A 14055-nucleotide genomic window follows, 5' to 3' on the forward strand; every position below is an offset into this window, starting at 1 on the left:
TGAAGGCAGGCTATTGTAACATACAAGTTGATACCTACATCCCCAACCCGATCAGGTGTTTTAAATGCCAGAAATATGGACATGGCGTGAATACTTGCACATTGTCTGTTGTGTGTGCTCACTGTGGTGAGAAGACACACACAACAGAAGATTGTGACAGTGATTATAAAAAATGCACCAATTGCTCAGGCGACCACTCTTCATTTTCTAAGCAATGTCCTATTTGGAAAGAGCAACTGGAAATCAATAAAATCAAATTTACTCAAAATATCTCTTTTTCCGAGGCCAAAAAACTGGTAAAGACATCTGATCTTCCACAAACTTATGCTACAGTAGCAAAAACATCATCGGGATCTAAATACAGTATGGTTCAAAATTATTGAGAATAGCTAAAGCATTTCATATTATTAAACGAGAACAAATCAGATAAAATTGAATGTATTGTGAAAGTGAACTGACCTTTTCATGTTGTGTAGGTAACAATTTAATATTTTATCAAGTCTCCTTGAGCTTCACGGCACAGTCTAAGACGGGTAGGCATAATTCCTATCAGAGAGGTTAGTGTCTCGTGAGTTATGCTGTCCCAGTATCGGACCACTTCTCTCTTCATGTCTTCAATTTTTGTCAACCCCTTTTGATTCACACATTCCTTCATCATCCCCCAAATGTTCTCAATGGGATTTAAGTCAGGACTATATGCAGGTAATGGTAATGCAGTCACATTTTTCTCCTGAAACCACTGCTTGGCATGTTTTGCGGTGTGTTTAGGTTCATTATCTTGCTGCAAAAGCCAGTCATTTCCATAAAACACACGTGCACTTGGAAGGAGAAAATTATCTAATTTGTTAGTGTAGCGTTGACTTGTCAGATTTCCCTCAAACACACACAGCGGGGTCGTTCCTAATAAGGATATCCCTCCCCATACATGAAACTTTGGGCTGTATTTAGGTCGTCGATACAACGGTGCTGACGCAGACTTTGTCCATATTTTCACATTATTGGGATATACCCATATTGAGCTTTCATCAGTAAAAATCACATTTTCCCAGTCAAAGTTTTCATGTGCCAAACACCACTCAACACGCCTGTCTTTATGTTCTTGTTTCATGAGAGGAGAAGGAATTCCAGTCTTTTTCTCCCATCCAAGATCAATCAAATTTCTTCTAACTGTAGATTCTGATACAACTGTTGATCCCCTTTCTATCATTTCATACCTGATGTTGGAGATGCTTGCCCTTTGCTTTTTAGACGCTAAAGTTCCCAGCCGGACGCGATCTGAGAAGTCCAATTTTCTGGGTCTCCCTGCTCCTTTCTGGTGCCCCAAATCCTTTCCCTCTTTCAAATTCTTCCTAATCCTATACGCAGTAGAAAGAGGAGTTCCTGTTCTCTCTGCCAATGTATTTACATCATCAATTCCTTGATTACACAACTCAAAAATCAACCTTCTTTTATCTTCAGCAGACATTGTTGACAGTGCTGAGGAAAATGACGTCTGCTACAAATTCAGGGGAGGTAACTCTAATTGTACTATACTCAGTAGGCCAAGATGAGTTACCTCCCTTATATCATTACTTAGTTTTAAGTATCAGTGAATCAGTTGAGGTGTTAGGATAGCTCAAAGTAAGAAGAAAAATTCTCAATAATTATGAACCAGACTATATAACACTACATCAACCACAGGCTGCCAAACTACCTTGACTTGGGTAAATTGCGATTCTCCACAGCTTTTGTACCCAGCTATATCATCACAGACTGAGGAATCACTTCCTAGTACCTCAAAGTCTTCTTCTGATCACAAATCATCATCTCAGTCAAACTCAAAGTCTCAATCCACAGCTGATAGTCAACAGACTGTGAAAAATAAATCGAAGCCAAAGCCTGATGCTTCAAAACAACAAAGTGGCAGAGCTCCAAAAGGGTCACAGAACAAAATTCAATTGTTCAATAAATATGGGTCTCTTGAAGACATGGACGTTTCTGAAAACGTCCATTCTAGGGCACATAGCTTGTCGCCCTCCAAAAGAGTGCGGGGTAGATCCCCAATAAATCCCCCCAAAAGATAGCTTATTCCAATAATATTCTACAGTGGAACTGCAGAGGACTGAGGACTAATTTACATGAATTACAGCTATTAGTCCAAGATTTTATACCTTCAGCGATATGTCTCCAAGAGACATATTTAAAACAAACAGATACATTTGACCTTCGTCAGTTTAATACATATCATTGTTTTGCACCTCCGGGTGATCGGGCCACTGGCGGATATCCATTCTAGTCAAACAAAACGTTATTCAAAGCCCTGTTTCACTTAATACCAATATGCAGGCTGTTGCAGTGAGAATTACGTTACATGTTGCGTTTACGCTATGCTCTCTTTATATTTCTCCGTCTTCGACGTTTGCTAAAACTGATCTTCAAGCTCTATATGATCAGCTCCCGAAGCCCTGTATTATAATGGGAGATTTAAATGGGCACAACCCACTCTGGGGTAGTGTAACTACGAACACTAAAGGGAAATTGTTGGAGGACTTTTGTTCTGACAATGATTTATGTATTTATAATGATGGTTCCAACACATATTTACACCCTGGTACAGGGACCTATTCTGCTCTTGACTTGTCACTGACAACTTCCGAACTATTAAATGAATTCGAATGGTCAGTCCACGATGACCTCTGTGGAAGTGACCATTTTCCTACTATGCTAAAAGCTGTAACTCCATCCGATGTTCCTCCATCATCAAGACGAAATTTTAAAAAGGCTAACTGGGCTTTATATGAAACACTGTGTGCTGAAAAACTTCAACCTGAACGTTTTATTGACGTTCCCGATGCTATTAAATGCTTTTCTGATGAACTGAATTCCATAGCTGATGAGTGTATACCAAAGTCCTCTGTAGTTCCACACATAAGAAAACCATGGTTCAACGATGCGTGCAAACAAGCTAGGAAGGCAAGGAAAAAAGCAGAACATTATTTCCGTCGCCATCATATGGTGCATAATTTAAATAAATTTAATAAAGTTTTAAATGCTAAAGCACGGCGTACTTTTAAACAGAACAAACGCCAATCTTGGCAAAATTATGTATCTAAAATAAATTCTCGGACACCCATGTCAAAGGTATGGAACATGGTCCAGAAAATCAAAGGTAAAGGTACTAAATCTACTGTCAATCATCTTAAAAATGGAGATCAATTGCTTACTGATAAATCAGATATCGCAAATAAACTGGGGGAAACCCTCGCTAAACACTCTTCCTCTTCTAATTATGTACCTAAATTCCAACAGTATCAAAAACAACAAGAAAAGAAAACTATTAATTTCAATTCTGATAATGGGGAAGATTATAATGAAACGTTTTCTATTCATGAACTCCATACTGCTCTTGATCAGGCTCATGACACTGCTACTGGAGCTGATAACATACATTATCAACTCCTGAAGCACTTACCAGAATCCTGCCTAGAAACTCTCCTAAATATTTTTGATGATATTTGGACATCGGGTAACTTTCCTCCGTCATGGCGTGACGCCATAGTAGTACCAATACCTAAACCTGGACGTGATCCTACGGATCCATCCAATTATCGTCCGATTTCATTAACTAGCTGTGTTTGCAAGACCATGGAACGCATGATAAATAATCGACTTGTTTGGTACTTGGAAACTAATAACCTTATCACAGATATACAATGTGGTTTCCGCAAAAACAGAAGTACTGTCGATCACTTAGTGCGTTTAGAATCATTTGTGAAAAACGCACTGATTAACAAACAACACGCTGTGTCTATCTTTTTTGATCTTGAAAAAGCATATGACACTACTTGGAAATATGGCATTTTACGAGATTTACATGACTTCGGGTTGCGAGGTCGTTTGCCTGAATTTATTGCCAAGTTTTTAAATAACAGACAATTCCAGGTCCGCGTGGGCTCTACCCTGTCTGATCATTACAATCAGGATCAGGGTGTTCCACAAGGCAGTATTTTGTCTGTCACTCTTTTTAGCATCAAGATCAACAGTTTATCTAAAGTTTTAAACGATTCAATTGATGGATCGTTATTTGTGGATGATTTTAATATTTCTTGTCGTGGTAACAATATGCATACCATTGAACGGCAATTGCAGTTGTGTTTAAACAGGATTAATAAATGGTGTCTTGACAACGGCTTTAAATTTTCTAAATCCAAAACTAACTGCATACATTTTTGTCGTAAATACAAACCACATAAAGACCCTGAACTGTCTCTAGATGGGACGCCCATTAAAGTTGTGAAGGAAGCCAAATTCTTGGGTCTAATCTTTGATTCACACTTAACGTTTTTACCACATATTAAATCACTTAAAACTAAATGCCTGAAAGCTCTTGACTTTTTGAAAGTGGTTTCAAATTCAAAATGGGGAGGGGATCAAGCTACCCTTCTCCATTTATATCGATCACTCGTTCCTTCTAAACTTGATTATGGCTCCATCGTTTATGGTGGAGCCTGCAAAAGCAATCTTAAACTTCTTGATCCTGTGCATCACCAAGGTCTGAGACTTTGTCTTGGGTCCTTCAGAACTTCACCTGTTGACAGTCTCTTGCCTCAAGAGAACCATCTCTTGCACAACACCGTATCAAATTATCTTTACAATATATCATAAAACTATACTCTAACGAATCTAACCCTGCATATAACTGTGTCTTCAATCCCCTTTATGACGATTTGTATAGCAAAAAGTCTTCTCTTGTTCCACCTCTTGGGCACAGAATAAAGCCGTTTATTGCTGCTGCTGGTATTGAGCTGAACAATATAGCTCCTTCCCGTCTTCTTTCCTCTCCCCCGTGGCAGTTGGTTAGGCCACAGGTTGACCTAACATTAACTACATTTAAAAAATCAGAAACTAATCAATTACAGTATAAACAAGAATATAATCAATTAAAACATACATATAACAATTACAAATCCTTATTTACAGATGGTTCCAAGGACGGTGGTACAGTTGCTTGTGCCACTGTCATTGGATCCAGAACAATATCTTCTAGATTACCAGATAATAGTTCTATTTTTACAGCAGAAGCTAACGCCATATTAACAGCTCTTAAATATATTCAAAGACACCCTAAACGTAAACAGCATATAATATATTACGACTCTCTTTCTTGTCTTCAGGCTATTAAAAATATTTCTTGTAAACATCCGCTTTTAATTGAAATTATTGAATTGTATAATACTCTTGCTACTGGCCAATACGACATCGTCTTTTGTTGGTTACCCAGTCACGTAGGTATTTCTGGAAGTGTGATGGCACTCAACAAATCTGTGACACCACTTTTTCTTGCATATTCAGATTACAAAGCTTGCATTAGAACGTATATCTGTGATCTGATGCAGAAGAAGTGGGACACTCAAGTAGGTATCAATAAATTACATGAAATAAAACCGTATATGGGTTACACATACTTGGGTTGTCAGTCCAGATTTGAGGAGGTCATCATGCGACGATGTCGTATTGGCCACACATGATATACACATAAATATTTGCTTGAAGGTGAGGATCCTCCGTTTTGTATCCCTTGTGATGGAAGAATCACAGTCAAGCATATCCTGCTTGACTGTGTCGAGTATTCCATCACAAGGGATCAGTATTTTAATTCACGAACTCTGAAGGATCTTTTTAATAACACAAGCTCTCATTTAATCATTGCATTTTTAAAAGAATTAGATTTATTGTCTGAATTGTAAATAGATAAATATTTTATTATTGGAAGTTTAAATTCAGGACTGTGCTTGTTAGTGGCTGTATCCTCAAAGGGGGTTGAAGTACTGTAAAACTATTGTCCCCCTGAGAGGGTACGTAAGTCCACAAACATTCAAAGTAAATTCAAACTTTCATGTTTTTAATCGTAGCATAAGTGTCTTTTTATTTGCATCGCTAGGTTTCCCAAATTGCTGACGGCTGAGGGGATGATGTAAATCCAGCTAGGGTCCATGCAGGTAGCAAAGGTACAGTAAGTCCCCATGGTCCCTAGTATGGTGATCTACTTTCAGTTGTTAGCAATCTATAGCCCATTTTTATCTTGTATTGTCCTTTATAGATCAATTGTTTTAGGTATAGTTACTAGTTTTATATTCTCATCTGTGATATTCTAGTTGTTTTACTGTCTCTCGTTGACAGGTTTTATAATAGATATATATATATATATATTTCATTTCAGTATTAAATGTTCTCGTCACGATATGGCTGAGATATTGCCGATGTGACGATAAATATTAACTCACTCACTCACTACTCAGGTTTAAATGTTTTGTTAACTATTTGGAAATTTGGCCGAGATGTAGTTTAAACTACGGGTATCTCGGTACTCTATGGACTTGTTTGCATTGAAAACGTACCAGGGAATTTCACTTTAACAAAAAAGCAAACCAAATATAGTGAAATTAGTATTGCAAATCCTCATAAGTTTACCTTGCCATTTGAAAATTTCAGTCTTAGCATTTTATACAACTCAGGATAAAAGTTGTTTAGCAAATGATCATAGATTCAAATCGTTATTATTGGTTTGTATTACAAGGGGTAAGCGCAAAAGTTGGAATAGTGAAACAAAAGCACATGCTACCGAATGCTGTTGTGGCTAGGAGAGAGAATTTCATAGCTGAAGAACTATGGGTCTTTGTACTTGCATTGAACTGCCAATCTATATGAAATCCCAGAACACTATCACTGGATTCAAATCAAAATTCATGACACAGTTTTTTCCACTTAGCTCTTCATTATTATTTACATAATAGCTCCTATATTTCCATACTGAGTATTATCTTGGTTTTCGTGGTATATTTCAGTTTGATATTCTTTTCATATGTAGTAAGAGCTAATAAATAGAACAAAAAAAACAACAATATATTTTCAGTTATCATTTATCTTCATCAGAAACATTGTGCTTATATATTTCGTTTCACTGGAGAGATGCCATTTATTATGCATTATCTATTCTGGATATTATTATACATCGAAGGTACGTTACTTAACGCGTCTCGGTCCCATTCAGATCCCCGACAGATACATCTATTATCTCAGTAGTCGAATGCCGATAAACTAGCTCATTATGGAACAAACTCGGATATATACTGAGGGAAATATATAAAGGAACACCACTCGACAGCAGTGTTCCTTGATTTACTCTCAGGTTTCCTCCCATAGAGCTACTCTACGCTGGTGATGAAAACTAGAAAATATTTAAAGGATCGTTTGAATTTCCTGGGTTCCTTTATTTGTTTCTCTGAGTATATTTACACAGTTCGATTATTCAGAACTCAGACATTTCTAGTTATGTAATTTGTACTATTAAAGGCATAACCTTATATTGTGGAATAGCTAAAATGTATGGACGAAAATGCTTATGGTAAATATATGTAATATATTCGAAAGTTTCAACCAGGCAAACTGGATACGTATATTGATATTGTTGTGACAGATGTGAACCTGTATTTGGAGTTATTAAAAGGTATTAATGTAAATGACTATTCAAGGAAATATTTGCGATTCATAAATAAGTTATATCTCTAGAAGTCATGCATCAGCCATAATATCCTCTGTATAAATTATTTTTATTTTTATTTTATTTATAAAATTATTTTAGACATAAATACTTGAAAATAAACCATCCAGTGGAGAATCGTCGAATAGAATATTCGTATTGTCAGTCAGTACTGGTCAGTCAGTCTGTCAGCAAGTAAGTCAGTCAGAAAACAACTACAGCATCACAGATATACATATAAAACTACTATGAAAATCTGCAACCTTTTAATGGCAACTTTAAAGAGCAGCCTCCTCGGGGTGGGTGCTAGGTAACGCTAAGAGATCTTAGATCCATGCTGACACTCCGTGGACGGTAGGGACAGTGATGAACCTTTTCTTCTAACAGTTTGAATCCCCCATCCATCTGGTTCAACTAGAAAATATTGAGGACTCTCCCAGAAAGGTTCATTTAAAGCGTATTCCTGGGCTTGTTTCCTGGTCGGTGAAGCTGTTAGTTTCTTTCCCATTAAAGTATACCCTTTGGCTATTTCCAAGGCAGTTATCTAGGATTTGTACAGAATTTAGAAATGTCACCCGTCTCCGATACTGTTTACTTTTCATGTTCCCGGCAGTCCTGCAGCCAAATCAGTTTTTTTTGGGCACAACCTTATTTTGGTGTCCAAAGTAGTCTTTTGTGTATCTTGGTCTCAAGACCTATTTTGAGAAATTTCTTACTGGGCCTCCATCAGAATATTGAGCACTATATGCATAGTTGCTGCATATGACTAAGCCGAAATATACAAACATGTTGGTCAGGGTTTTTTCAAGGCTTAGCCAAGTAATTTGAATTACATGTGTGTGGGTATAGTTTCATTTTAAAGGGGAATGGTTAGCATAATTAAGTTGGTAGCTGCACGTACACGTAGATATAGATGATCATTCTGCTGTTAATAGAGTTACCTTGCTGCAAAAGGTAAGGCGCACTGTTCTACACAAAGCGCGTTAAGTACCATGTGACTACGTTGACACTTGAGATCACTTGTTTCTTAAAGTTTAGTCCTTTTATCAGCAATTTACAGTCACAGTTGGCAACTTCTTGTAAAATATCTTGGTTTAGATAAAGTTCCATGAAGACGGAGTGACATTTTGATTGGACACTTAGATGCAGTGATTCCCTACGAATACCATCATGATTGCAGTGAGCATAGCACAGCAGATAAAACTGGTCCAAACTGCACTGTGTCATCACAGTTGATCAACAACTTTATAAAGTTGCACTGGATGTTCAGTGTGTACATCCAGATCTGTTTCCAAATCCGATCCCAAGATTGGGTGGAATAAATATACTGATGAGTTTGTGTGTGTGTGTGTGTGTGTGTGTGTGTGTGTGTGTGTGTGTGTGTGTGTGGGTGGGTGGGTGGGGGGGGGTGTTGGGCTTTTGGTACAGTGATGACAGAGCGCCAATGGGAATGAGAGGAAAGAAGTTTTAAATGAACGAGAGAGCTATGCGCATGGTTGCCGACCGAGCTGCTTACATATATTGTTTGTAAATGTCAGCTGAAGGCTCATCGTAACTTATGAATGTAATTGAAGACAGGGCATCCAAACGTCGCACTTAATATGTGGTTTGATGTGTTTATCTACAGAACAAGTAGGTTCTTGTCCTCTTCACCCGCACCCAGTGAAACCCATGATGCCATACTTATTTGAATCTAGGCACGTCAGCTATGTTTGGTATAGCCAGTATTATCAGAGCATGAAGGACTTGACAAGATACTGGAAAACTTCGTGAATACTGCTCATGTAATGTAGTATGTACCAGTGTTATGGGATGGTCTCTGGAGTGACATGTTTATTGAGGCGACCTGGCACGGAAGTTTGGCATAGTTAACATTACGCTGAAACCCAAGACTCTGAAGACACTGAAACGAAAACTGTGTGTATGTGGCAACTACTTGAAGATTTATCAACTCTGTGAGAAAGTGAAAAAAAACATCTTGTGTTAAGAAAAGCTTATAAAGAAAAAGCAAAAAAGAAGAATTTCTGCCGGACCGGGTGACAAGGGTTGGGGGCGGCTGCGAAAGAAGTCATGGAATTGTGTCAATCCACTGGACCCAAAACTGCATCCACAGGCCATCTTGAATTTCATGAATGGAATGATTGGTCCATCTTCTGTGAACGTTGTCGAAGCAATTGATACTGGAACCAGCCAAATGAAGGAGTTTCAGAGAAAACTGTCGGGTGCTACTTTTTGACAGTATCTCGATGAAGCCAAAAGGTCAGTCAAGGTGGCAGACAGCAAGGTGTACAATACAGAGCTGATTTTCACTAGGGTGATGGAACTTCGGACCAGTTCACGATGAGGAATTCAGTACAAAGTCTTCCACCATAACCTCCAGAATGGTGGAAGGGTGTAAAGTATTTCAGCTGTGCCTCATATCACCCTTGCCCTCCAAAAGTGACTCTGACTATCATACAATTCAAAAAGCAGTTGATAAACATTATATGCAAAGACACAGAATTTCACCAGGAGAATACACAAGATAACTGGCCAAGAGAAGGATCCTGTTGAAATCAGTTGGTGGTGGTGTAGTCAAAGAAAAACATGATATTGCAGCTACTCATGAGGAAGCCGACAATATCATACAACCATGCAGGTCGCAGTCAATGAGCAGAAGCATGTGACTATTCTTGCAGACGTTGCAGATGTGTATGTCCTCCTAACTTCATCATTGCTTGCAACAAGACTTACAATTACCATTGGTGATGGCATCATCTGTCAGGGAGGGGGAGGATATTGCTGAGCTCACTCACTCACTCACTCACTCACTCACTCAGAGAGAGGAATGTAACTGACATACAAGCCGCTTTGGAGAAGCATCGTGATATGATACCATCATTATTGGCTGGTCATACTCTACCTGGCTGTGACACTGTGGCAGCATGCTATGGGGTACAGAATGTAATTTGGAAGTCAGATTGTTAGTGGCCATATCCTGGAGAGGGATTAAAGTACTGTAAAATTACTGTCCTCCTGACAGGGTACGTGAGTCCCAACGCTGTTGTTAAACGTAGCATATGTGTATGTTCAATTTTTGGCTAGATTGTGTATACTGCTTGACAAGCATTAGATGAGCCAGCGCAGATTAGCGATTAAGCACGTGCAATACATGCTGACCGTAGCTTGAAATCAATACCGCTACTGTTTAACACGTGTCTATTAGAGCGATTTAGTTGAGCAAGACACCATCACGACACGATTCGCACGAGGAAATTTAACTTTTCATTATTTAGACGACAACCTGTTTCCCTCTTGTTTCAAATGGAATATTCTGGTGGTCGTTCCCATGAATGCAAATTGGGGCCTTTTGTCATGTCGTGGCCCATCTAATAGTAAATTTGAAATATACTACTCAGAAAAAGAAACGCATAGCTGTTATCAGTTTATACACTTAAGGTTTAGTAATACAGGGCAGTCATGAAGGAAGCCTGAGTGAACATTAACGATCAGATGCTGCAAGAAACCATACGTCGCAAATGAAAAGTGTTTCAAGGTCACGGTCGCAGAGCAGTCAGTATCTTGTGTGGCAACCATTAGCATCAATGGTTGCTTGGCATCGGCGTCCCATAGACTGGACCAGATTCCGGATGAAGTGCCTGGGAATGAGTTGGTACTCTTACCTCAAGGCCACAGACAGAGCAGGTAACGTCTGTGGCTGAGGGTCACACACGACGATCAAATTCGCCCCACAAATGTTCAACAGCGTTATGATTCGGTGATCGTGAGGGCCAATCAAGAACCTGAACGTTGTTCTGGGCAAGGAAATCCCTGGTTATTCTTGTTGTACGGGGCCGAGCGTTATCATACTGAAAAATGACGTTTTGGCGGTTCATGAAAGGAAGGACATAAGGCCAGATGATTTCATCACGGTAACGTGGAGCTGTCAAATTGCGCTGGACCTGAATGAGATTTGTCCTGCCACTGTATGAGATGCCCAGCCAAACCATGACACTCTACCACCAAATCTGTCCACTTCCTGTACACAATTTGCAGCGTAGCGTTCGTTACGATGTAGACATACAAGTGCTCTTTCATCAGGACGTGGCACCCGTGGCGAGCCACCTCCTCGTGGTGGGTGCTGGATAACGCTAAGTGCTCGCCAACACCCCCGTTGTGGACCCGGGGGCATATTTGGTCCACCAACCCGTTAGCCGTGGGTTGCGGCCCTGTGTCGGTGGAGGACGGGATCCTGGTGGTTGAGGGCAATGGGAGCCTGCAACCGTGTTCCTGTTGCTCAACACACCACTTTGGCCCTGACTTCACCTAGACGGGTGGTAGAAAGGGCCCGATTCTATCAATCGGCTGGTCACGCCATGCCCTGAGCATGTGACTTCTGTATTTGTAAATTGTTCCATCCATACCTGTTTTTTTATGGAAATAATAGACAACAGTTTAAAAAGAAAACACCTTTGCCTAGAGACTATATGCCAGAAGGCGGTGGCTCATGGGCCAATCTGGCATTTTTGACCTCCGGATTCTATCTGTCTTCGGGTATCTGTCTTGGGCTGAACCACCCTGACCTTTATTCTGTTTGGCAGAAATAGCTATCTGAGTCATTTTTGCTTGAGTATAACATCCCTGTAACCCTGGTGTTTGTAGGCGGCTTCCACTTCAACATCGTCCTTGTTGACACTCGATGGCGGATGGGGAGCAGGGATGCTGAATAACCTCTGTTCCATTATGGACACCACACATTTGACTGGTTCTCGTTCTAAAACGAAAAGACGTCACATTGACGCTGATATAGCAACATCTTCTGATGAAGAATCTGTTCAAAATGTTGATTCTTGGCCACGTTTTCTTGTCGTTGAAGGAGTTAATGGTGAACCCCTTAAAATCAATCCCTTTGTGGTTTCGAAATCTATTGAAGGAATCTGTGGTACAGTAAGAAATGTCACTCGTCTCCGCTCCGGTTCCCTGCTTGTGGAGTGTACAAGAAGACAGCAGTCTCAAAATCTCTTAAAGGCACATCGTTTTGCAAACACTGAGATTGTTGTGTCGGTGCATAAAACTCTCAACTCATGTCGAGGCATTGTCCGCGATCGTGCTAAGTGTCTCTCAGACATGTCCGAAGAAGAAATTGTCACAGAACTGAAGCCCCAAGGTGTATCATCAGTGAAACGATTTACAAGGAAAGATGGTGACAGCATTGTTAATACCTACACGTACTTGTTTACCTTTGCCCTCACGAAGACTCCTTCATCGATTAAAGCTGGGTATTTCAACATTGGAGTTGATACATATATTCCTAACCCCCTTCGATGCTTTAAATGTCAGCGGTTCGGACATGGAGCTAAATCTTGTCGGAATAACCAAGTTTGCTCCCGTTGCAGTAAACAGAACGACAGCACTGACTGCACAGATGAAATCAAGTGTGCAAATGGCAGTGGTCCTCACATGTCCTCATCCAAATCTTGTCCTTCTTTCGTCACACAAACACAAATATTGAAATTAAAATACACCAATGACATTTCATTCGCTGAGGCAAAAAAGTTGGTAACAAATGCATCAACAAATTCCTCTCCTTCACGATCGTATTCCGACGCAGTTTCCTCTACTCCTATCACATCTGATACTGGCTGTCAAACTGCTATTAGCTGGGTGTCTACCGACCAAAAACTGCTGTACCCAATCGATACTGCAGATACCATCACTTCATCAGCTTTGCAGACAGACTCTGTTCCTGACCCGGTGATTGCGTCCGGCAGTATAACTGAAGAGAAAACAAATAGAATTCTAACTGCAAAAGAACGAAAATTACAACGGAAAAAAGAAGCAAGGTCCCTTAAACATATTCAGGACCTGTCTACGTCAACATCCCCTCTGGAGGTTCATAATGTCTTTGAACCTCTAGCCATAGAAGTCAATCCATCGCTGCCCATGCAGCATAGGGGAAAATCTAACTGCTCACGATCTCCAGTTAAGCCGCCATGAGTGGCTTTTCCAGTATAATACAATGGAATTGTAGAGGACTTTGGAACAATTTCAATGATCTTCAACTTTTAACACAGGATTTTAAACCATCAGCACTTTGTTTGAAGGAAACGTTCCTCAAAAGCACACACAACTTTGATCTCAGACATTATAATTCATATCATAGCTTTTCCCCCCAAGGGAATAAAGCTACTGGAGGTTCTTCTCTTTTAGTGAGGCAGGGCATCATCCATAGTCCCGTTTCTCTCAATACCCCTCTCCAGGCTGTTGCTATTCGAATGACATTAAATGTTGTTTTCACATTATGCTCTTTATATATTCCACCGTCGACTTCCCTTCAACAGTCTGATCTTCAAGCGCTATATGATCAACTCCCTAAACCCTGTGTCATAATGGGAGATTTAAATGGTCATAACCCACTTTGGGGCAGTACTGACAGCAATGTAAAAGGTAAAGTGCTGGAGGATGTTTTCTTGGACAACGATTTATGCATATTTAATGATGGTTCTTCTACATATCTACATCCAGGAACTGGAACTTACTCCTGTCTGGATTTATCC

At 39.8% G+C, this 14055-nt stretch overlaps 1 protein-coding gene across 1 annotated transcript; it reads left to right on the forward strand.

Annotated features, from left to right (window-relative positions):
- Positions 1-12241: 12241 nt before the first annotated feature.
- LOC137281181 (uncharacterized) lies at positions 12242-13495 on the forward strand. Its single transcript, XM_067812301.1, has one exon. It carries the CDS (start codon positions 12242-12244, stop codon positions 13493-13495), a length of 1254 nt encoding a protein of 417 aa, XP_067668402.1.
- The last annotated feature ends 560 nt before the right edge of the window (positions 13496-14055 follow it).

This window comes from Haliotis asinina, chromosome 4 (assembly GCF_037392515.1).
Source record: "Haliotis asinina isolate JCU_RB_2024 chromosome 4, JCU_Hal_asi_v2, whole genome shotgun sequence".
Classification (NCBI taxonomy): Eukaryota; Metazoa; Mollusca; class Gastropoda; order Lepetellida; family Haliotidae; genus Haliotis; species Haliotis asinina.